Here is a 24,508-nt window from a genome sequence, read left to right as displayed (position 1 = left end):
GGGCACTTTGCTTTGGTTTGAAATGTGGTTGCCAGGACGTTTCAGCCAATCCCCGCCGAGAAGGGGCGGAGCGTAGCTCGCATCAGGTTAGTGCTATAGTGGAAAGAATATAGAAAGGGGAGATCCAATCCGGTTTCAGCTAGTTTCTGTTCCGATAGAACATTAATGCTTGCTTCAGTGTTTCCTAGACCTGGTTTTTACACTTTACTTACCAGTGCGTAAGCTATTTTAATTTATTTTCCTTTTTTTGTTCTAAAAGCACACAAGCTTTAAGCAGCCATGCCGAAAAGGAGCAAAGTAAGTTCAACATTATTGGAAATTTTATTCTGTTTTATAATGTGTGATTTTTAAAAGCATGCAATAATTAAATATGCACGTTGGTAGGACGCTTTATGTAAAGTTATATGAGTGTTTACTGCATTGGTGCATGTGTTAATTCGTAATCTAGGGCAGGCGAGTCGGTGGCATGAATCTGGCGCCTTTTTACTTAGAGTGTGTCGACTGCGAGTGGATATGTAACAAAAAAATATATATAAAAAAATAAAAACACATTTATAAAGCGCATTCTCGCCTTAACTTTTACATTAAAGATGTAAAAAATAATACGCAAAGTAATAATCACACAAAGGGGTGTAACCTCGTAATGTTTGGGCATGTTATTCCTTAATGGAGATGCAAATGTTTTCCTTTTACCTGCGGTGTTTAACGATCTTTATAACCATATACATGCGAATTAATGAAAGTTGTATGTTTGAGGACATCGTGAGGTCTTTGTTAGGCCCTTGTGTAACTGTAAATACATGTGTAGTTGTGTACGAATCCATATGGTCCTCGAGTAGGACACACACACACACACCTTAGTCTTGAGAGTCATGGCTGCCTAACTAAACACGTTTCATGCCTTATATTCAAATGAGTTTGTTATCCCAGCGGGTTTATTTCATAACGAAGTATTTGCGTGACTGTATTGTTCATTTGACCTTTGAAACGGACTTTGTAAAGTGCATTAAGAAAGTTTTCACCGACTTTATTCGCGTTTTATTTAACCACTAAAGGAAATTTCGACGCCAAAGCTGGTTTATGTTCACAAACTTAGGCGGGATGTGTCGATTTTAACGTGTTTGCTCGTGGATTGTGTCTTGGGGGCGGAGCTAATGTTCCCCTCCTCCCTTCGACACGGACATTTGTCGTTAAAAACATCGCTAATAGCGATAATAATACGTTCCGCTAATCTGCCGTAAATAAGCGCGCTGTCGTTAACTACGCCGTCTGGTATTTCTATTTACTTTTTTATTTGATTTCGCTGTGTTTTCTCGACGGATTTACTCGCACGATAAAGGAACTGGATTGTATGACGCTGCACGGGACCCCTCCCCCACATACACTTTTAGATTACATAATTGCACATAACTTGGAGGGGGTGTGGGGGGTACGACACCTCCCCCTCAGTCGGCCATGTATGTACACACACACACTAACAGCTTGTGTTTCCTCTGCTACAGGCTAACAATGACACTGAAGCAGCTGGGGTGAGTCTCAGTCTATATCACTGTTACATGTGTGGGGTTCAACGGGGCTAAGGCACACCTTCACAAAAGTGTATGATTGCAGAAAATATAGATACATACTTGTTTTGGACATTTATGGAGCAACCGATTTTGTGTAAATGTATCATACATTTTATTTAAATGACTTGCATTTATTTTGTTTAAAAATCTTCTAAATGTATGAGATGGTGGGGTAAAAGGTTGATTTATTAAAAGGCATTATTTATATAAATACTTTAGCTAAAATAATGTTTTTAATAATGTCTAAGTTAATACTTGTTCAAAACAATCACTTTAGCAAAGTTTGTAAGATATTTTTTTTAATAAATAAAATTAATTTTTGTTCACTAAATATAGTGTCATTAAAATATATTTTAAGAATACAGAAACAAAATTAGTTTAAAAAGTAAAGATTCGGAAAGCATTGAAGGAGATCCCATAATAATTTAATGTATATTTATAGTAGTAAAAAAAAAATGAATATTTTATTATATGATTAAAATCACATTTTTAAATATGATTTTCATTATAATTATGTTGATTATCTCTAAGATGGACACCCAACTAGGGCTGTGAAACTATTAATCGCATCCAAAATAAAAGTTTGTGTTTACATAAAATATGTGTGTACTGTGTATAATTATTTTGTATATATAAATATACACGCATGCATGCATGTATATATTTAAGAAATATTTGCACCTGTGTGTATGTATATATATATATTTGATTATTTATATTATAAATAAAATATATGTATAATATTTATATATTATAAATTATTTGATATATAAATAAGAAAATTCTTAAATATAAACATGCATGTGTGTGTAGTTATATATAAATATATGAAATAATTATACACATATATTATGTGTAAACAAACTTATTTTGTATTTGATTAATAATTTCGCAGCCTTACACCCAACTATATATTATATTTCATATCAGAATCTAACCATGTCATATCAACAAATGGAAAAGTCAGACAGATCTTTATTATCATGTTTATTATTGTGCCTTTTACCCCAAATACCATATTTTTACATTTTTTTCCATTATTAAAAAAAACTGTTGCTTTAATTACCTTGAACAAAACTGAAAATCATAAAGACGACCTTTGTCTCAAAATATATTCAATCATTTTTGCAAATCTCAGTTGCCACTTAAATCTACATTTAAAAAAAGAAAAATCATTAAATATTAGATCAAATTAGCGCTAAACCAACTTTGCGCTGCTGCCCGCGATCTTGTCAAGGATCAGACAAATTTCCACGTGCATCTTGAAAAGCGGATGTTTTGGAAAGTGCTGCGGCAAGTTTTTGTGCCATCTAGTGGTTTGGAGGAAAATCAAATAAAATGTGCCTTTAGCCCCGTTGTACCCTATAACACAGTTTTACATACAACTCTGATACTTAATGCCTGTTTTGTTTTTGTATTGCCTTCCCATCTTGTCCTCATCCAATAATCACACAGCCCAAAAGACGGTCTGAGAGACTTCAAGGAGTAAGTTGGTTTTGTCATATTCACACAATTACCTTTTCGTGATGCCCATGGCTTACGCTGACTCTCCTGCTTTACAGAAACCCCAAACAACAAAGTCTGATCCCAAACCCAAGCCAAAGGTAAATCAGTTACCGAAACAAGCTTTATTACGCTCAATAAATGTTATGGGCAATGGCTTAACCGTGTATTTTCTGGAACATCACAGAAGGCTCCTGCAAGGGGCAAGAAGGCCAAGGATGTAGAAAAGGCCAAACCAGAGGAGAAGAAAGAGGACGCGAAGCCCGAGGAGGAGAAAACTCCAGCGGAGAACGGAGAGACCAAAGCTGATGAAGTGAGTCCAGAATGATGAATCCATCACTGAAGTCCTGTATGACATTGCCTGCTCATAAGTGCCAGTTAAGGTTATTTATTTGTTTGTTTGTTTGTTACAGGAGGACAATGGAGAGGAAGACGGCGAGGAGGCCGACGAGAAAGAGGGAGCTGCTAAATAACGTAGATTACATTTCACCAGAGCTCCAATACCTCTTTTCTTGTACAATACAGAGGAATATTTTTATTGACTATTTTCTAAAAAACAAAACAAAACAAAAAAGGGCAGGTTTTTAGTAGTTCAAAATTAGAAGCTCATTTTATAGCTGACTTTCAAGAGAAAAGCCTTAGAAGAGGGACTCCATCTTTTCCCACTCCAGTTTTTCCTGAAGAAGATTTGCAGTCATGAAACAACTAATGACTACTTCTTGTTATCGTTGTTATCGTTTTATTTTTCTGACTCTGTTTTGGTTTTAAAGAAGGGAGGGGAGCGGAACAGGTTGCAACAGATGATGTGATTGTGCCATTTTTAAAACTTTAAAAATGAAATTTCTTGAAGCTGGGAGTGTTTGCCTGAGACACTAACATTCCATAGGCAATGTGATGGACGTCTGTGTGTAGCCCGTATTGTATGGGAAGGGGGTTCTTTGTTTTTATTGTAAGCTGTATTCTATAAATCGAAACCTCTTTATTCAAACCGTTTTATGAATCAACCGCTTTGAATAATGATCCTGCTCATTAGTACTGGAACACTCATCAGATTTGTGTTTTACATTGACTTTTGTCTCTGTGTGGTGATAGCATTGCAATAACGTTGTTGTATAGCTGCTGTGAAAAGGTTTTCATAATTACTATATGCAGTATGTGATGGTACTTTAAGAGGATGAAAAATGGAATCGTGTGTGTTAGCAAAGCTAATAACAGAGCTGTGTTACAGTGTTAAACATGCAGGTTGTAGCTTATGTTATGAGAAAATTACTGTAATTTCTTTCACGTGAACATGCCAGCAGTAGCTATATCACTCAAGGTTTTTAGGTTAAATGTACAGTTTCTTTTTTATTTCCTTTTTTTTTTTTTTTATGTAGCGGTCTCTGTAATGAGTGGTATGATATGCCAATAAAATGGGTGTTATTTCACCATGATTTTTTGCTCTACTGTTTTCCTTTCTATGATTAAATAGAACAAAAGATTCAATATCCAATAGATAAAGTCCAGGTGAAAAGGGATAGCTAGTAATTCTTTATTGACGTTATCTTGCATTTTAAATGTGTATATATGTATATAGTTTTTGTGTAATATTTCATTTTCTATCATTAGCTAGAACTTGCTCTTTGGGAGCTTATATAAATATGTTTATAAATCCTGGAAATTCATTTGTCAAAATGTGGGAGCCCTTCAGTCTAATGTCTATAAAATAATTTGAGATATTTGGAAATAAATCTGAACACAGACCTGATTATAAACTCTATAATATCTATTATAAACTCTTTATTGATGAAGCTGGGACTGGGAATCCTTATTTCACTGTTCTGCATTGTAAATGTTTTCAAATCTAATATCTGTGTGTGTGGTCTGCATTGCCACTGGTTGATTTTTATTTGAAGAAAAAAAAGACCATTGCCCCATTATATGACATTAAATTCATTTTATTGGGAATTTCTAGGTGTGTGTGTTCTGCAGTAGGGATGTTCTATAGTCTCATCTCTTTATTTGTGTGTGTGTTATGGATTGTGCCAGACTTTATTTAAAAAAAACAAACATTTTTTACCCGTTCATTCTTATGTGGGTCGAACTGACCCGAGGGAATCTGCGAGGAGAGGATTTTCTATTACAACCACACAAAAAAATCCTTGAATTCAGTCTATATGTGTGTTCAAATTTCAAATGTGACAAAACTGACAAGGTATTGCACCACTCCGATGAACACTTTTAAAATTTCAGAGCCAGAAGTACATATATATCAGAAGAGTGCGGGTTCATCTGTATTCATTGTTTGTGAATCTAATCAGAGTTTCATGTTTTCTGTGATAAGGAGATAAAACATCCATGTGATTTAGGAATTAGGGTCTACATTTTTGTTTATTTTAGTTTGTTTATTCTACATTCAGCTTTTATTTTAGTGTCTTAAAGGTCAGGCTGAAAGTATGTGACCAATACTCATAAACACGTCCGGTCGACAGCATTGTAATCATTTAATCAATACTTCACACTAACTATGTATTTTGTTCTCACAAACCAGCTCATATTAAAATACAACAATATACTAAAAATGTAACTAGAGTTTCACTACAGTGGGTCCATAAATATGTGGACACTCAAGATGCATTTAAAATGTCACCAAATATATAAGCAAGTGGCATCTGCAAACAAATGAAACCTCAGAATGATGTGTTTTCACCACATAATGTGATTTAAGTGGATGTACGTCAGTCCGTTTCCTCAAGTGCTCGTAGCAGAGTAATAGTTCTTCACAGTAACAAAGGACAGAGTAAATGTGACTGACAGCCAGAATGTCTCCAAATCTGAACAATTTTATTTCTATAGCACTTTTCACAATCTTCTGTTGTTTCAAAGCAGTTTTACAGCAAATCACAGTGTTAATGATTGTAATATCTATGAAGATAAGTGCCTTATAGTCACATTTAACAGATTACTGCTGGGTTTACATTTTGCAATGATAAAAACCATCAAGAAGTTGAGATATGGCATCGCTTTACATGAAAGTGCTGTCTGTATGTGGGTAAAGTTGGATATACTTATACATCCAACTTTATCTGTGCAATAATAATATAGTTATAAACAATATGAATGAATATGATCAGCGATAGGAACTGTATCATCGTTTATCATTTAAAACCTAACAAGCTTATTTTGTAAAAAGGTTTGCATGAATAGTATGCTTGCTCTCTTGAAAATAAGTCACTTGATTTGATGTTTTGTGTGTCATGCATAGACACTGATATGAAGCATATGCAACTGCTTTTTGATGTAATAAAAGAAGACAAAAGATCCAAAGGTTTGGTCTATTATTGCATTGTTCTGCCTCAGAATCTGTGTTGTTTCTTGTCAGTGGGCATATGTGTGTGTAAATCAAGTAAATTCGGCACATTTAATATAATACACATCACGTGATCCCGCAAGCAAGTAATAATGAGTAGGGGTGATGAAGTTTAGTCGTTTGCATATCTTTAAATATTCAAACCATCAGTTTCTCAGACTGTTTTATAGACAAAAGATAAACGGTTTCTACTGTCGCCATTCAACGTGACGTCATGAACGAGCCGCTCGACCTTCCTCGAACAGAAACGCGCGTTTTCGTCGTTCTTCGAGGAAATGTTTGCTTTTAACGGCACGACGATAAACGTTTCGACCTGAACATTGAACGTTTGGTGTTTTTAAACCTCCGCGTGGCCTCTGTTTTGCTGAAGCAGAAGACGAGCGGTTGAACCCCCTCCCCCTGTTTCCGGTGCTCAACCGGAAGTAGCTGTGATGAGCTCAGGCCTCATACTTCCAATGGCGACCGAAAACTGGCCGAACAGAAAGCGGGAGCAATCGTGGAGGGGTACGAAGCGTACAATCGACATTAAATAATTATATAATTTACAAACTACACATAAAGTTCGTCTCCAAATACCGTATTCGTTGAGCTATGGCCGATGCTGCAGCCAGAAATGGGAGTATTTCGCCCCTTGAATCGGGTAAGCCACAAAAAAGTAGTATTTAGGAATATTATTAACAGGTACTTTTATCGCTTCTGTGTCGTAAATCCAATAATAAACGGTGTCCTTTCGCAGAGTTATATTACTTGATATCGCGCTATTTGAGCACGGGGCCGTGTCGGAAAGCGGCCGAGGTGAGTTGACTTCAGTCGTCGAGACTTTAATGCGAGAATAGTGTGTTTTAAACGATGCTCGAGTGGGTCTGAGCTCGCTCTCATCTGTTGCAGGCTCTGGTGTGTGAGCTGGAGGAGAACCAGGTGTGTTGCTCGAGGACTTCATGTCCATCAGTCTGTGTTGTTCGGCTCCCTCTTGGATTGAAACATGGATTCGGCGATATGCTACTTTTCATTATCTCGTGCCTTGAACTTTGTTTACATTTTCCGCTAGTGTTATTATTATTATTAAGACAATAAAAAAGTCGCTTTCCTTTCGCATTCCTCATTAACCCGGCTTTTTTATTTTTTTGGTAGCTCCTTCCACGTCGCTTGGATTGGGAAGGAAATGAACACCCACGATCTTATGAAGATTTGGTAAGTGTTTTGATTTTTTTTGGTTTTTCCTGGAGCATGTGCATGGTGTGTGTTTTAATTCTCACACGTGTGTTTATTGTGACCGATTTAGGCTCGACTTTAAATGACAGGCATCTGAATTATTTCCTTCCGTTTTCTTATACATGTGTACTATCTTTGACTACTTTAATTTGATCGTAACGCGTTATTATTATGAGCAGTTCTTGGGGGTTCTCTGTGTTTTGACTGCTTCCCTATTATTTAGTGCTGTATTGCACTTAGGGTGGGGCCTCGTCGGGTTTTGGCTACGTCACGGTATTAAATCGTCCAATCAGATAGCAGGACTCGCCGTCGGCTTTTTATTTTGCATGTGACCTGCGCTCTGATTGGCCGATAAAGGGACTCGATTTGCATAAACTCCTTGCACTCAGCCGCATGAAACAGGCTCTTATTTATGTTTTCCTGACGGGTCGCGACCACAGTCAGTTATCCTAACCGTTTATATTCACTTAATTTAACAAGACAGCTACTTAAAATTAGAATTTAGTTGTCTGTTTGATTGGTTAAAAGCACATTGAGAATCCAGAAATCAGATACATCCACTAAAAACAGAAGAAAAAAGAAAAATGGGATTGCTTAAGGTGCAAAAAAAAGAGCAATTATACTTAGTGTTAAGGACAGGTATTGCTATTACAAAAAAATCATTGCATATTTGTATTTTGGTCCCACTTTATATAGTTTAATATGTACTAAGATGTAAAGTAATCAATTGATTTAATGCACTTATTGTGTACATGTTTTTAAACATTGTACTTGTATTTAAAGTACATGTGCATATGATTACATCTGTAAATAATTTCTGTAATTACATCTATAATTACACTGTTGACTCTTCCCTTACCTTTTAACCCACTCTTATTAAACCATACCAGCAAACCTCTCCGTACCCATACCAGCAAACCTTTCCTGTGTCCGCCTCAATAGCAGCACAAGTGGGTTTTGTTTTTGTCAATGCAACATCAATACACAAAGTACATTGTACTTAACAATTCATTTTTTATTTTTGTAAGTACATAGTAGTTAAAGACACCTAATATATAGTGACCACTTTTTTTTTTCATTTGGAAATGCATGTCATTAGTAAACATGACAGAAATAAACTAAGCCACTTTATTGCATCCACATGGTGTAAAGATCTTTTGTTCTTTGTTAGGTTGCTGCCAACAGACATATCGCACCAGATCACCTTTTGCAGATATGCAAGCAGATCGGTCCGATCCTGGACCGAGAGATTCCTTCTGGCGTGCCAGGAGTGCACTCTCTGCTGGGTGCCGGGAAACACTCTTTACTGCGACGGTCAAAAGGTGAGATCAGGCTGAGCTTTCAACCGCATTGGCCTTGGTGTGAGTCTGTCAGTCATCCAAGTCTAAATGTCACCACCACCTCTCTAGACTGCAGCAGCAGATGGAAAGCCTCCACGTTCGCGGCCCTTCATAGAGGGAGACCACCAGAGAGGCCTTTAAGCTGCAGGGATGCCAATATTGGTGAGTACCTTCAGTTATTCACCTGGAACAAAAAGTTCTTGCCCTGGCTAAATTTGAACTGACTCAGAGGAAAAAAATAAAGGTTGCTTTTTTCTTTTATTGGCATGAAATGGAAGTTGCAAACATTTCTTATTCCCTATTGTGATGCATATGCTTGAGTGAAACAGTAGGGCAGGACTTAATTGTGTCCGTCGGGAATTGATTGGATCATTGTTGTTTGCTCACGCGGAGCATGTCATTAGAGAATAGATGCTGTTGTGAGGGGGAGGGAAAGGTTGTATTTTTCCTTAGATTTTTTTTTTTTGTTGTTGTTTTTTGTTTTTTTTGCAAGGGTACATGCATTTAAAAAAGTAGTGATGTGCCTGGATTAATCACTTATAAATGATTATAAACACTACATTTGCATGGTGAACTTATTTTCTGCTTTTAATTATTTGTTGAATAAGATTAGGGCAGCCCACGACCAAAGATTTTCCTAGTTCATTCGTCTGTGGAGAAATACTAAACCATAATAATGAGCGTTTAAAATATAAATCATAAAGTGCTCAAGCGCGCTTAAAAGCTTGCTGCAGCGACACCGACAAATATTGCACAAACTTTTTTTGAGATCAGAATGCAAACAAAATAAATAACCTATAAATAACAGCCTTATCTTATTTAACGGAAATATTTTTAAAATGTAGGGCATAATAAATAGCGTATGCAGCAGACTTAAACTCTTGAAATAGAAAAATCAATGCAAACATAATCAGGCCGATGAACAAGTAGCCTTAACATTGAATAAAAACAGTTTTCCAATGGTCAGAACACAAACAAAATAAATACATTATATAAAAATGAATAAACAAAATTTAGCTGATTGAAACACAACAATATGGACAATTAGGCTATACCTAGACTCACCATTTTTTACTAAATTAATGTTAATATTTAAAGTCCTCCTGTAGTCAATCAATGTATCCCTTAAAACTCATCTTTGATCAACAAAATCACAATTTAAATGTTTTTTCTTTGAAAAAAAATCTTCATGCCTTATAATAGTTTGAATGTAACTCTACACCTTTGCCTCATTTAGTATACGCGGTTCTATGAATATCCAAATGAGCCCCGCCTCCACTCACTCACTCAGCTCAGAGATCCACTTGTTGACGATCACACGTTGATCTGATTGGTTACAAGGGAGTTTGTGACGTCAGAAACACCAGCGATTTCACCGTGTTTTTGAGACTGTCTTTGATTCACTGCAGTTTTAAGGAGAAAATACTCAGCAATGGTGGAAAATGTGGCTAAATCAAATCAATCAATCAATCAAATTAACTGACTATGTTTTCATGTTTTTCCATAAACAAAACAATTTGTGAAAATCCACGGAAATCATTCTCCAACATTTTTGTGAATTTACGTTCTTAAATGAGTAATAAAACCACTAGTTAAAAACCAGTATTAGTATTTTTATGCATGGATCGGTTGTCAGAGGTGCTCTCATATAGGAAATGGGGAAAAAGAAACCTTAGCACACCCTCATGATTTGGGAAATAAAGGATGCTGCGTTAATGGCCTCCATTTTAATGCATCGTATCTCACGCCATGAACGCTGATGTAAGATGATTCAGCATGACAGGGCAAACTGAATTAATGGCGTAAATGTAGCCCTGGCCTGTTGACTCTTTCCTCTGACTTTGGCTCATAGCCATCCCTGATCCACGTTTAATGCATTTTGACTTGTCTTGGCAAACTGCAAGAAATGCAATGTCTGTGTCGTTGCAGTGGAGGTGTGTCGAGGCCGAGAGCTCACCGGAGCTCAGCGCTTCAGCTCCATCAACCCTGTCAGCAATTATCAGCACATGAGGATGCACAGGAGGATCCTGGGACATCTCTCGGCCGTGTACTGTATCGCCTTTGATCGAACGGGTTCCAGGATTTTTACGGTGAGCGTCACAAATCTCTTGGGTTTCTCAGCTCTGGGTCTTTGACGTCCCACGCTTGACCCTGTGCGTTTCCTGACCCGCAGGGTTCAGACGATGCCTTGGTGAAGATCTGGTCCTCCTTTGACGGAAGTCTTCACTCCACTCTCAGAGGACATTGCGCTGAGATATCAGACCTCGCCGTTAACTTTGAGAACACCCTTATTGCGGCCGGGAGCTGCGACAAATCCATTCGAGTCTGGTGCCTTCGTACTTGTGCCCCAGTGGCGGTCCTGCAGGGCCACAGTGGATCTATTACCTCTTTACAGGTGAGAGCGCTGTATGAATTATCATGTGATGTCACCATTTAAGTTTGTGAACGATTATAATGTCTTCACGATCTGCCTTTGAGGAGAGATTGTAGTATCGTGGTACAGTGCACGATACGTCCCAACATGCTGTTCAACGACACGTACATTTACATCGCTCTTTAAGCAACATAAGCGGTAGAGTTAAGCTCACGTGACATAGCAGTTCTTCGTCATCATTAAGGTTGGAAATTGAAAATCGAATACTTGAGGTCAGGAATCGGATACTTGATATAAAATAAAAATTTCGATTCCTCTTATCGATTCCTTTGTGAGCATTTCAATATAACTTTAAACCGTTCAAGAACGAGACGACTCGCGTGATGTTTTCAGTGCAGCTCTTAAAGTGACAGCAGCCTAATATTCCCGCTGCCGTCTCTATAATAACACTTATCAAAAGACAGAGAAAATTCACTCGTTCTTTACTGAATAACTTTTGTAACTATATTTGTAATGTAGGCTATATTTTATTTATAAAGTGCAGTGTTATTTACATTTGATTACAGTTTCTGTACCTGAAAATCTTAAAACACTGTTTATTTCAATCGTATCTTTATTCAGTTGTATCTATTTGTTGCGATTGCTAATTTTTTCATTTGTTCTTTTTTAATTACTGAGTGTTTACTTGTCTTTAATAATGCTTGACATTTATATTAGTTAGGCTAGGTGTTTTTCTATGGTATTTTTAAACCACAGGCATGCGTTCCTTGTGTAAGTGTTCTTTAGCCTGTTAACTTTTGCTCATATTCAGGTACTATTAATAGTTTTGCAATAAGACTAAATGTGAATGATATCTAAGGTTATTTGTACCTTATAGGAATCGAAATTAGGAATCGATAAGAATCAGAATTGATAAGCAGTGTGTATCATACACTGACACTGTCGGTCAAAAGTTTGGAATAATTCATGTTTTTGAAAGAAGTCACTTATGCTCACTGTTGATAATAAAAACAGTAATATTGTGAAAAATTACTTCAGTTTAAATGACTGTTTTCTATTTGAATATGTTATAAAATGTTATTTATTCCCGTGATGCAAAGCAACATTTTCAGCATCATTACTCCAGTCTTCAGTGGCTACGTTTACATGCAACCAGATAATCCATTAGTAATGGGGTTGAAGGCTCAATCGGACTGAAAAGCCTTCATGTAAACACCTTAATCGATCCGACTGAGCTCGATCCGAATAAAATTTCGATCGGATTGAAAGGGGTGGTTTATTCCTTTTTTCTAATCTGATTGAGAGGACATGTAAACACTTGATCGGATTGAAATCCGAAACTGAAAGGACTGCGCATGTGCAATGACGTAGAAATAGCGTAATGGCGCGCTGAACGAGCTGTTCTTCCTGTTGAATAAAGTGTCATATAAATGAGTGTCCCGTCATTCTAAAATTCTCCTTTCACTGCGTCTGTGAAGTGGAGCAGGACAACAGCCCACCAGTCCTTGTTTCGGATTCATCAATCGGAATGAATTCAGTCCGATTGAAACAAAAGATGTGCATGTAAACGTAGCCAGTGTCACATGATCCTTCAGAAATCTGGCTCATTTAAGGTTTTAGTCATACGGCCCACTCATAATCGTGTTAAATAATCGGTATTACAATATTGACCAGACTCTCATGTGTTTGAATGCTGCTTATACAGGCATGTCGTTCGCTTGCTCTAACAGGTATTTCTACTCCCTCTTTCTCCTTGCAGTTCTCTCCATTTGTCAAGGGCTCCAAAAGGTACATGGTGTCCACAGGAACTGATGCAACGGTGTGTTTCTGGCAGTGGGATGTGAATAATAGCTGTTTCAGGTGAGGGTTATTCAAGTTAGAATGAAAATATGAGAAGCCAGTCAGAGATTGATGTTCATTCTTCTTTGTGTCCTTTAATGTTCACCAGCGATCGTCCACACAAATTCACAGAGAAGCCGAGGCCTGGTGTTCAGACAGTCTGCTCTTCCTTCAGCCCTGGTGAGAGGGACCGCATGTGTGAACCGCTGCTGGAGGCTTTTTCTCTCTCTCTTCACGTGTGTATGTTTACGTAAGGCTTATTCAGTGTGCATTTGTTTCTCTTTATACAGGTGGCATGTTCCTTGCAACAGGAAGCACAGATGATGTCATCAGGATATACTACCTGGGCAGCGGCTGTCCTGAAAAACTAGCTGAGCTTGACTCGCACACAGTAAGAGCGCCGATTTTAGGAATAGTTCAATAATCAACAGATTTTGAGGGAGTATCTCATATGGTGTGTCCTGATTCACAATACTTGGTTTCATTTGTAGGACAAGGTGGACAGCATCCAGTTCTGTCATTCAGGAGAGAGGTAATATTGGTGGTTTAATAAAACCAATGTTTGTTTTGGGGGTTTTTTCTTGTTTTTTTTTTTTGGCAGAAACTGTTTTGGAGCGCCAAAATCATTGACTGAAATGGTTTAATTAGTGCTTCTCTTTTTTTTTTTATCATATAATTTTTATTGTTGCAAACTGCATTTTTACACCCCACCCACCATAAACAACCCTACCCAGCCCCAACAAAGCAATCCCCAATCTGATAAACAGGACATCTGAAGATCAAAAAAAATTATAATTTTGTTACATATGTGCATATATTAATGTATATCTACATACAAGCAAAGATACATGCACAATTGAGATGGTATTAGTACAAAAAACACATATATAAACACCACTCAATCCACGTCTAAGGTTGGTAAGTCATTAAAGAATGTAATAAATTGTTGCCATTTTTGCCAAAAGATTCTCCCCTACCTCTGATATTGTAATTAGTACTTGTCTAATGAGTAGATTAGCTCCGACAAGTAAACGTGATCTGTGTGGATGTTAGGGCTGGGTTGACTAAAGTTTTTTAATTAAAACATTTTTATGAATTAAGATTTTTTTTTTTAATTCTATGCTGTATTTTTATTATCTTATTTTTATATATAATTATGCAAACACAAATTGTGACACCTGTTGGATGTTAGCATGTTTGTCCTGTTTATTTTGTATTTAGCACATATATATGTGCTAAATACAAAATAAACAGGACAAACATGCTAACATCCAACATAAGTAAATTCTGATAACCTGTGTGTGTGTGTGTGTGTGTGTGTGTGTGTGTGTGTGTGTGTGTGTGTGTGTAAATGTAAGTGTGGGAATGGAAGCATATAAACCAGAGTAGCTGTAAAGTATAACAGATATACTAATAGTAAAAGCAATAAATAATGATGATAAAGATATCACTGGAAAAGTATCAGTAACAGATATAGCAATAGAAAATAATAACAACAATAAACTAATTTAATCAAGATTGGGGTTTTGGGCTTGTTTATGATCTATGCACACACAGTTCGCTCAGTGTTTCAGCCGCCGGAAAGGCATGAATAAAACAGCTTGTAAACAGTCATGTGCCGTTACATTAACTTTAGGAAAGCCATCCAGTGTCCTTAGCTTGATAGTTACCTGGAAAAAATCATTCTAGAGATGGGCTTTTTGCTAAATATATGCACTATATTGCATATTACAGGGCTTCAGATCGCAATATATGTGGTTTAAATGCAGCTCGTTTTTTATTTGAATGTTTCTTATTAAATAAATGTAATTGATCTTATTGTTTAAATTGTTAAATATAACCTGTATTTCTGTACATTCATTATTGTGCATTACTGTCATTTTACCTCAGTTTGTTCTGTTTTATTTATCATTCTGTGATATCTCTTTTAGGTTTGTGAGTGGCAGTCGAGACGGCACCGCTCGTATATGGCGACTGCATCAGAGACACCAATGGAAGAGCATTTTATTGAACATGTCTGCCACTCTTCCAGGGTATGGAAAACCTCTGGAAAACTCAAACAAGTGTTTCCTTGACGCTGACTCGATCTGATAATGAAGTTTCTTCTTCCTTGTTTCCTGAAGGTCTGCACCTTTAACAGAGGATGAAAATTTCTTCAAACCCAAAGTCACCATGGTGTCCTGGGACCGCCATGACAACACAGTCATTACTGCCGTCAACAATTATCTTCTTAAAGTGTGGAATTCCTACACTGGACAGTTGCTACATATCCTTAAAGTAAGACCAGTTTCTGCTGCACAGATCCTGAGATTTAAAGGTGAAGTGTATTTTTTTTTTTTGCTATATAGAGCTGAATGAATCTCTCTTCCCCTTCTCACAGGGTCACGAGGCTGAGGTGTATGTTTTGGAGCCACATCCCTATGACCCTCGCATCATGCTGTCTGCAGGCCATGATGGGAATGTCTTCATATGGGACCTCATCAGAGGCATTAAAACCATGCATTACTTTAATATGGTAGAGTATTCCAATGATCTTTTAGTATTATTTCCAGAACTTGTACAGCCGTAACAGCAAGTGTGCACTAGGGCTGCCCCATAATAGTCAATAACCACTCAGCTTCTATGTAATACAAACTTCTATGTAAAACTACTCATTTGAATCGGTGCAAGTGTATTACAAATGTTATGCTGGTTTAGTGAGAAATAAATTTATAATTAACTTTTATTGTAATCCATTTAGGAGTATTTATGGTTATTCTGATGAATAGCCATTACGGCAAACAGAGTAGAATAACAAGCTTCAAACATGTGTAACATTTAATTAAATTGAAACTGTATGTAATTTTTTTATTTAAACTACCATTCAAAAAATTTGGGGTCGGTCAGATTTGTAAAACGTTTTTGAAAAGTTTCTTCTGCTCACCACGGCTGCATTTAGTGGATCAAACTACAGTAAAAATGGCAATATTGTGAAATATTATTATAATTTAAAAGAACTGTTTTCCATTTGAATACATTGTAAAGTGTAATCTATTCCTGTGATGTAAAGCTGAATTTTCAGCATCATTACTCCAGTCTTCAGTGTCACGTGATCCTTCAGAAATCATTCTGATATGATGATTTGCTGCTTAAGAAACATTTCTGATTGTTATCCATTTTGAAAATGGTTGTGTTGCTTAATATTTATGTGGAAAATGTGATAATTGTTTTTTAGGACTCTTTGGAGAGTTTAAAGTTTAGAAGAACAGCATTTTGTAACTTCTAAATCTTTATCTATCTTTGCTGTCAATTTTGATCCATTTAAAAAAATAAATAAATGATAGATAGATAGATAGATAGATAGATAGATAGATAGATAGCAGAATATTACTGTAGGCCCTATCATTAATTTATTAGACATACACATTTTTTTTGTGTGTTTTCTGGGTTGTAGATTGAAGGTCAAGGACATGGTGCTGTGTTTGACTGTAAGTTCACCCCAGATGGGCATCGCTTTGCAATGACAGACTCTCATGGACATCTGGTTATTTTTGGCTTTGGGACCTCCAAGCCTTATGAAAAGGTTTGTATGATTTCTAGTTGAGAAATCTGAAGTTGATCAATTGCTGTCTATTGCATGGCTAGTATAAAACAATTGAAGTTCCTAAATATAACTTCTCCATCTTTTAATTTATGTCTCCAAAATGATCCGTAGCTTCCAGACCAGATGTTTTTCCACACTGACTATCGGCCACTGATCCGGGACTCAAATGGGTTTGTCCTGGATGAGCAGACCCAGCAGGCCCCACACCTGATGCCTCCTCCCTTCCTGGTGGACGTGGATGGGAACCCTCACCCTCCCAGATTCCAGAGACTGGTCCCAGGAAGAGAAAACATTGCAGATGAGCATCTAGTTCCTCAACTGGGTTATGTCGCCACAAGTAAGTTCCCTACTGTTGTCATAACATTGTTGTAATGTATCCATAGTTCACTGTTGACTGCTTTAGCATGCACAGGGTTCACTGTAAACGGCGCATAGAAAAACCAGTTTCAGAACCGGTTCTATTGTATTAAAATAATTGTGATGCACCAAAATGAAATTTTACCAAACCGAATTAGTTGGAAACTGAAACCAAAGATAGTTTATTTAACAATAAAAATGTTTTAATCAAATGTGTTTAAAAATTAATAATAAAAACTGAGCAATTCAAATTGTACATAAGGCTAATGTTTTATATTAGCCTTTTAATGATTTGAGGGACTATGTATATCCATCCAGTTATCGCAGATTAAACCCCCACTTGGTGATCAGGACCCCCAATGCGAAGCATAATAATTAGACACAAAATATTGATTTGGGTCGAAATATTTTATTGGCTCATTAAATGCAAAACTTCCGCAAAGAATAAATGTTCCTAGCAAGCAGCTTTGAGCCTAGACAAACGAGTACTTGCACTGCTTTTCAGCACATGAATAAATAATGACGGGGACATGGAATACTAATTTGAGAAAAAAGAAACGTTTTCTGATCTTACCTGTTTATTATCTTGCGCACCATCAGAGAAATGCTTATTAAATGTCCCCCTTTCGATCAATGATTTTCGCCAAAACCGAAAATTGTGACATTTTATATTAAGGTGATGTTACAGTGTAATTACTCAAATAAGTACTGAGTATTTTTTTTATTAACTACATGTACTTACTATATGGTTGAAATTTTCTGAATTTTTTATTGTAACTTAGTTGTAATTTGCTCAATGCATAATATACTGTCATTTCTATAGCAACATGTAACTGTCAGCTTAAAATAAAGTGTTACCGAAAATTCTTTTTTGGCTATTATATATTTTCGTTGAGCGTTTCTGATTTGCACCTTTGAAAATGGACCTTCATCGTGTTTCAGGTGATGGTGAGGTGGTGGAGCAGGTGATCAGTCAACAGTCTGCGGAGAGTGAGGAGGTTCGTCCCAGCGCCCTGGATTTTGCCATCCGCCAGCTTCAACTGCATCATGACAGACATGTTTCAGTTCAGGGAGAGGGTGGCGCTCCTGCTGCGGCCCGTGTGCTAGAGCCAGGAACTCCCCGCAGAGGTGCCTATACATTGAAATCTTGGCATTTAAATCACAGCATTGTACTCTTAGATCAACACCTGTTCAAGGAGATTTGCAATTGAATCTCCACCAAGTCTCATCTAATATTGCTGTTTGATTGCACAGTGTCGGTGAACGAGCGTATGGAGGTGCAGTCTCCACCTAACGTGGGTTTGCGGCGCAGCGGACAGGTAGAGGGAGTTCGGCAGATGCACCAGAATGCTCCACGCAGTCAGATGGCCACAGAGAGGGACCTTCAGGCCTGGAGACGCAGGGTGGTGGTACCTGATCTTACGACAAGTGGCTACAGGTGAGGTTTATTTATTAATTACATTTTATTTTCTTCAGTTTTTTTATCTGTGTACACATTAAAGGATTGGTTCACTCCAGAATTAAAATTTCCTGATTATTTACTCACCCCTTGTCATCCAAGATGTTCGTCTTTCTTTGTTCAGTCGAAAATAAATTAAGGTTTTTGAGGAAAACATTCCAGGATTTTTCTCCATATAGTGGACTTTAATGGGGACCAACGGGTTGAAGGTCCAAATTGCAGTTTCAGTGCAGCTTCAAAGGCTCTACACGATCCCAGCCGAGGAATTATCTGGCGAAACGATCAGTCAGTTTCTAAAAAACATAAAAATGTATATACTTCTTAAACACACATGCTCATCTTGGACTAGCTGTGATGCGTGTCCACGACTTCACTTATTACGTAATCACGTTGGAAAGGTCACGTGCACATCTTTTGTCAAGTATCAAATTCATATTTTTTCATTTTTAATGCCTTCTTTTACAAATGTATGTTGTATTTACACATTAACCTTAGAGTCTTTAAAAACTCAATATCAACTGTGTCCCTTCACTTTTGACTGTGTCCCTAAAATGTTTCACATTAGGGCAATAATTAAAAACCTTTCCGGTAACAAATGTTTCGTTCCCTTCTCAGAGAACCGGGTTACATTCATAACCTGAGACATTCCCTTTTAAGGGAACTTCAATGTTTTGTCATGGTGTTGACACTAGGGGAACTTTAATACCCACACCGCCATACTGATTAAATGCCTGCCCAGCCAAGCTGTGAATTAAGGCAAGCACAGACTTGGTGAGCAAAAACTATTAAGCTAAAGGAACCTGAGCCGAGTGTTAAAAACCATGTCGCGTTTTAAAAGTGTGCAGGAAAGCCCAGCCCACCACAGCACTGGATCCACTGATAAAGAGTGAGAGTTAGCAGTATACTGAGCTTTAGCAGTCTGAGTGGTCTAATAAGCTTAGTCAAATTATTAGACCCTATAAGATCATCGCCTCTCGAGGCAGAAACCATTCACTTACTTGGCCGGGGGAGGCAGAACCAAGCCCTGGACTTCAAGGAAACTCTTCCCAGATTGAGAGATAAACCACAGTGGGTCTCAAAGAAAGCGGGGCTATAGGCCTTCTGCTTCATATGCCGGCCTTACCAAGTTGTAAAAGGCAATCACAGACTTAGTGAGCAAAAGTTATTCATATAGTTGGCCAGTGGTGGCAGAACCAAACCCCGCACTACAAAGATCTTCTCAGTGAAATATATAGGTTGCAAACCATCATGAGCCTTAAAGCAGAGCCTCGGCCCTCCTCTTGCATTGCTTATAGCTCTTAAAATATCTTCCCAACCAAGCTGTGAAAGGCATTCATAGATTTACAGAGCAAAAGTTATTAACCCAGAAGCATCTAAGCTTGTGGTTAACATCATGACTAAGCATGGCATTTTAGATGAGGTGGATGAGCAATGAATTGATCCTGAAACCTCTGTCTGTGAACTGCAGGATCCAGGTAAAACCATTATCTTGCCATGTGCAAACAGAGGTATCAACCTCACATCTTTGAGGGGAGAACAGTCTGTTCGCTGCTCTAAAAGGATTTGTTTTCAGAGAACAACTGAACAAAACGAGTTGGGTACTTTGGGTACTACATTACGTTGGCGACACTCCGGCAGCATCGCTGAGCGTAGATTGTGCGACAAATCTGTTAGAGACCGATTGACCCCCGAAACAACATAGGTGGCGAGGTTGGCAATACAATCTTGTAAGAACATTGTTCTTTGAGAACAGACACTTACTAGTGTCAAAAGGCCCTGAAACAGCTCGCCGGCAGACAGTCTCAAAGTGGAATAAATGTTTCTGCTTTGACCTGAAAGAGGGGGTATGTCAGTTTGTTCTGTGCCGTGAAACCACTTGTTCGCAGGGAACGACTGAATAAGATCAGCTCGGGACTAGTTGAGAGGGGAATGCCAAACCCTGTTCCGAGTGCTGACTGCCCTAACAACCTTATGGGTTCCCTCTGAGAAGGGAGTGGGTGCCACCCTTCGCCAGCATCTCTGAGCGGAGATTAAGCAGAAACCCCTTTTTTTCTTTAATCTCCAAGAGGTTCAGCCAGAGGTACCTTTGAGGCAACCAGGACAGCCACTGAACAGCCGTCTACTTTTGAGGTGCGGATGGTGAGATCTGTGGCTCTGTAGAGTTATCCAGCTGCCTCGGAGCCTAATTCCTCACCATTGTCCAGCTCCTTTAAGAGGTCAGCTTGGCAGGCCTGCAAAACTGCCATAATGTGGAGTGACCCACCAGCCTGCCCCCACAGCCTCTTAAGCCTTCCCAAACAGACCTGATGTTACTCTACATGGTCTGGATGGCAAGGATGGACCTCTCCATTGCAAGCGTCTTTCCACCTTCAGCATCGTGCTTTTGTGAACCCACGACAGTTTAGTAATTCAACATTGTAGGGTTAAAGCCTCATATCTACAAGGAGCGCTCATCTAAATTTACTGCAAGCTACTTCACGTCTCTCTTCTGGTCAGTCTAGATTCAACTTGACCACTGCATGGGTCACAACTTCAAGCAGCTCTTCCAACACTCTTTTAAATCGCTTCCGGTGCTTGTCCACTGGCGCAGAGCGTGCGTTTTAAATTAATACCTATGGAAGCTCAATTTCTCGACGGTGGCCAAGTGATGTAACCGGTGTTGCAGATGAACACAGGTAACACCGACTATCGCAGCAAGCCTACTCTGTACTTATCTGAGTTAATACAGTGTAACTACGTCACCTTAAAATAAAGTCTAACTGATGCAGCTAATAATAGGTCCTCGTTTTGATCAGAAGAGATCACTGAGCAAGCTTCCAGTTTCAAAACAGTGACCTTTTTGGGACAGAGCGAGAGCACCTGTCTCAAACTCCGCCTTTGCCAACTCAACCTTCAGTCCCCATGATCGAAGACTCTGCACCGCCTCTGCAGAGCCATCCGAGCCACGCGGAGAGATGCCCGGCTCCATCTCTCAAGGGAAGCGCTCGCAATGAGGGCAGCCGGATCCCTCAAGAGCTGACAGAGTGTGCTCTGCTACTAATAATAGATCACATACAATTCAAGTGTGTCGTCCCTGGTTTAAAAATGAGGACACAACTCCTAAACTGTCTTTTTGCCATGTTACAATTTCTAACATGACACAAAATAGACAATGTCTTTCACACAAAAAAGTCAGACAATAGCTTCCTGGGGCCGGTTTCACAAAGCTATTTTAGACCGGTCTATAGTGTTAGACAAGTCTAAAATTTGCTCATAGACTAGTCTAATGCAAAATTAGACAACTTACCCCCAGGCTAACTTAGGTCTAAGACTCTGTTTGTAATGTAACTGATTGTTACTATTGGTTGCCAAGGTAACAGTCAAAAGAAAGGGGAAAATGGCTCATAATTTAAACATTTCTTCTTGTTACTACATTCTCTGCTAAATTTCCCAAGTAAAATGTCCTTGTAACTGTTATACTCCTCCAACAAACATATTTTCCGCTGGCGTAAACTGCACTGAGCGGTTGAATGCGCTTACTCGATCCGCCATGTTTTTTGTTTTGATAAGTGTCTTATTTTACCCAGAATGCATTGCAGTGTAGTCCTACTTAAGATAGTCAGAGTCTTAAGTGCTTTGTGCAACAGTCAGACTTCAGATAGACATCAAAATCAGACCATCTACTATATCTAAGCCATAGTCAAAGTCTATCTTTGTGAAACCGGCCCCTGAAGACATGATAATCCATGTAGGTGCCATAGGTGCCCTTTTATGGTCTTGATGCGCTACGCTGAATCATCTGACCTCTGTCAGCCAATAGAATTGGCATGTTTTCACACATGCTTTAGACACTGGTCTCGCTGGAAGCATTCCCATAACAACAACATGATGCTGCAACTCCATGTCGATTATCGGACAATAAAAATGACTGATATTGGTGTTGATTTGGTGGCAGTGGTTAAGTTAAGCCTGGTTATTAGAGCATTCAGACAAGCTGTTTAACAATGCAATGGCTTCTTCTTTTAGGGCGCAGGAGTCGTTCAGAACAGCCAAGGGAGATGAGGAGGTCAGCCTTTACAACATCAAGAAAAGAAGAGTGACCCACGCCAGCTTCAGGGTAGGGTGGTTCTTCCTTATGAACTGCATTATGGTTATTAATGTCAACACCGAGTGAACGTCATTAAGATGAGATGATTTTGCCCATAGGATGATTCTGACGAGGAAGGACCATGTCTCAAACGTGCGCAGTCACGCAAACGGCAGAAAAACCAGCAGCGTAAAGAGAGTCTGGCTGAAGAGTACATCGAGTACTCGTGTGAGGAAGGGGAGGAGACAGCATCTTCTGAGGTTGAGCGTTTGTTAATTTTATTTTTTAAAACTCTGTCATATCAGACATGTCAATAATGATGTGCGTTTATGTGTTATTGGTGCAGGACAGTGAAATGGAGGGCAGTGATGTTAATTTGTCCAATGAGGATGAAGAGGAATGGAGGAGTGATAGTTCAAGGTACTCTTGCTGCCACCATAATTGTTTTAAAAATGGAAGTGTGTAATATCTGCAAGTGGCACCAAGCAGAATTGCAATAAAATTTGCTTCCAATAATTCCTCAATTAATCCAAAAAATAAAAAAATAAATGTTCACTTAAAGATTGAATGCCTGTCACGGCCATTTTTATTCATACTCAAAAAAAAACATTGATGTTATGACATCTAATTGAAAAAAAATCAATGCACAGCTAGCTGTTGATTATCACTTACATATACATTTAGATGTACTGTTTCAAAGAGTAACTGGTTATATTGTGAAACTCGATTAAATTAATCTGAGTCCACTTTCAAAGGAACAGTGTGAATGCAAAACCAGGTCAGAAGGTTGACGTGGAAATGCTCATTTTTGGAATTCTGTTTGGTCCTGCTGGTGACAAAATAATAAGCTACACCCTTAAACTGATAAGTCTTCCATATAGTAATTTAATTTCATGTTGCCATCGCTAACATATTCATGAGGGTAAGATGTACGTTGTTCTCTGTTCGTACCTGAAGCCGCTCCTCCAGTGATTATTCCGACTGGATGGCAGATGCAGGAATAACTTTGCGACGGTCCGCGTCTCCATCCTCCCGACGGAGGACTAGCCGCAGGATCAGCAGCTCTGAGGAAGAGGAGGAGGAGGACGAAGAGGCAGCGGATGAGGACCAGACTCTAGATGAAGAGGAGCAGATGGCTTCACCCCGAAAGCACAAGAAGGCCAAAAGCAAAATGCCAAAGGTGTCAATAGGGTCATACAGCACATCCATTACTGTAAGGCCCTGATATACTCACGGCGAAGTACTTTTCCGTTCTTTGCACAGGGGCAAAAAGAAGTTAGAAATTTGTGACCAGCGGTATACTGTTAGCGAACATCCCTTCGCCCGTGCTTCTGAGAGCAGTGTTTAGATTAATGCTACCTCTCTCAGTAACAAAATAAACACAACAGAAATAACAGCGGTGAGAAAACGGCCGTTAAGAAAGCATCAGATTCTGCTCTCCAGTCAAGTCATGTCACATTTATTTATGTGCCACTTTATACAATAGGTTACTTTAAATCAAACAGCTTTACAGTATTAAACATGAAATAAAACATTTTCTACTATAAAGCGGCTCTCCGGGGTGTTTTAAATGTTTTTACTCGCGGATCTCTGACCGGAAGAAATGAACCGGAGAAGATTTCCATGTAAAGAAGGCGAAACCTCAGAGCCACATACCTATTACGTATTCACCATGAACCAACGGTAGTACGAAGGTGGTTACCAGCCGGAGCAAACTTTTTCGAATTCCTGAAACAAACTCCGAACGAACTTCGCTGTGTCCTGATTTTGTTTAAAATGGCGTCACACCAGTTAGTTACTCGATTTAGCTTGAAGTATATCAGGGCCTTTACTGTCAGGATTACAAGTTCTGATTTGA

At 38.5% G+C, this 24,508-nt stretch overlaps 2 protein-coding genes across 5 annotated transcripts in view; both read left to right on the top strand.

Moving 5' to 3' along the window:
• Nucleotides 1–67: 67 nt before the first annotated feature.
• On the top strand, nucleotides 68–4,504 carry hmgn1a (high mobility group nucleosome binding domain 1a). Its single transcript, XM_079885942.1, has 6 exons — nucleotides 68–297; nucleotides 1,503–1,529; nucleotides 3,024–3,053; nucleotides 3,131–3,172; nucleotides 3,259–3,384; nucleotides 3,485–4,504. Exons 1-6 carry the CDS (start codon nucleotides 280–282, stop codon nucleotides 3,542–3,544), a joined length of 303 nt encoding a protein of 100 aa, XP_079742068.1. The 5' UTR covers nucleotides 68–279; the 3' UTR covers nucleotides 3,545–4,504.
• A 2,082-nt stretch (nucleotides 4,505–6,586) lies between these two features.
• brwd1 (bromodomain and WD repeat domain containing 1) overlaps nucleotides 6,587–24,508 on the top strand; it is a 32,829-nt gene continuing 14,907 nt past the window's right edge. For 2 of the 4 annotated variants that reach the window (XM_079885906.1, XM_079885907.1), the window contains exons 1-24: nucleotides 6,587–7,060; nucleotides 7,157–7,215; nucleotides 7,309–7,338; nucleotides 7,552–7,611; nucleotides 8,523–8,582; nucleotides 8,804–8,954; nucleotides 9,042–9,134; nucleotides 10,902–11,062; nucleotides 11,146–11,367; nucleotides 13,106–13,206; nucleotides 13,295–13,365; nucleotides 13,476–13,576; nucleotides 13,677–13,717; nucleotides 15,117–15,218; nucleotides 15,309–15,462; nucleotides 15,566–15,700; nucleotides 16,619–16,747; nucleotides 16,880–17,105; nucleotides 18,068–18,253; nucleotides 18,380–18,563; nucleotides 22,590–22,680; nucleotides 22,770–22,910; nucleotides 22,997–23,070; nucleotides 23,608–23,830. In XM_079885906.1, the coding sequence (XP_079742032.1) occupies nucleotides 7,012–7,060; nucleotides 7,157–7,215; nucleotides 7,309–7,338; nucleotides 7,552–7,611; nucleotides 8,523–8,582; nucleotides 8,804–8,954; nucleotides 9,042–9,134; nucleotides 10,902–11,062; nucleotides 11,146–11,367; nucleotides 13,106–13,206; nucleotides 13,295–13,365; nucleotides 13,476–13,576; nucleotides 13,677–13,717; nucleotides 15,117–15,218; nucleotides 15,309–15,462; nucleotides 15,566–15,700; nucleotides 16,619–16,747; nucleotides 16,880–17,105; nucleotides 18,068–18,253; nucleotides 18,380–18,563; nucleotides 22,590–22,680; nucleotides 22,770–22,910; nucleotides 22,997–23,070; nucleotides 23,608–23,830 (2,844 nt within the window). In that variant the 5' untranslated portion in view covers nucleotides 6,587–7,011. The remainder of the gene's footprint in view (nucleotides 7,061–7,156; nucleotides 7,216–7,308; nucleotides 7,339–7,551; nucleotides 7,612–8,522; nucleotides 8,583–8,803; nucleotides 8,955–9,041; nucleotides 9,135–10,901; nucleotides 11,063–11,145; nucleotides 11,368–13,105; nucleotides 13,207–13,294; nucleotides 13,366–13,475; nucleotides 13,577–13,676; nucleotides 13,718–15,116; nucleotides 15,219–15,308; nucleotides 15,463–15,565; nucleotides 15,701–16,618; nucleotides 16,748–16,879; nucleotides 17,106–18,067; nucleotides 18,254–18,379; nucleotides 18,564–22,589; nucleotides 22,681–22,769; nucleotides 22,911–22,996; nucleotides 23,071–23,607; nucleotides 23,831–24,508) is intronic. The other 2 variants (XM_079885908.1, XM_079885909.1) reach the window with 1 other exon arrangement.

The sequence above is a fragment of the Squalius cephalus genome (genome assembly GCF_949319135.1).
Source record: "Squalius cephalus genome assembly, chromosome: 11".
NCBI classification, from domain to species: domain Eukaryota; kingdom Metazoa; phylum Chordata; class Actinopteri; order Cypriniformes; family Leuciscidae; genus Squalius; species Squalius cephalus.
The sequence above is the reverse complement of the archived record's forward strand: the minus strand, read 5'-3'. Positions and strand labels throughout refer to the sequence as shown.

Excerpts from the sequence above, each read along its gene's own strand:
- hmgn1a (XM_079885942.1), top strand. Across the intron at positions 1,530-3,023 it reads ATGACACTGAAGCAGCTGGG|CCCAAAAGACGGTCTGAGAG; the intron begins GTGAGTCTCAGT and ends ATAATCACACAG. Across the intron at positions 3,173-3,258 it reads ATCCCAAACCCAAGCCAAAG|AAGGCTCCTGCAAGGGGCAA; the intron begins GTAAATCAGTTA and ends GGAACATCACAG.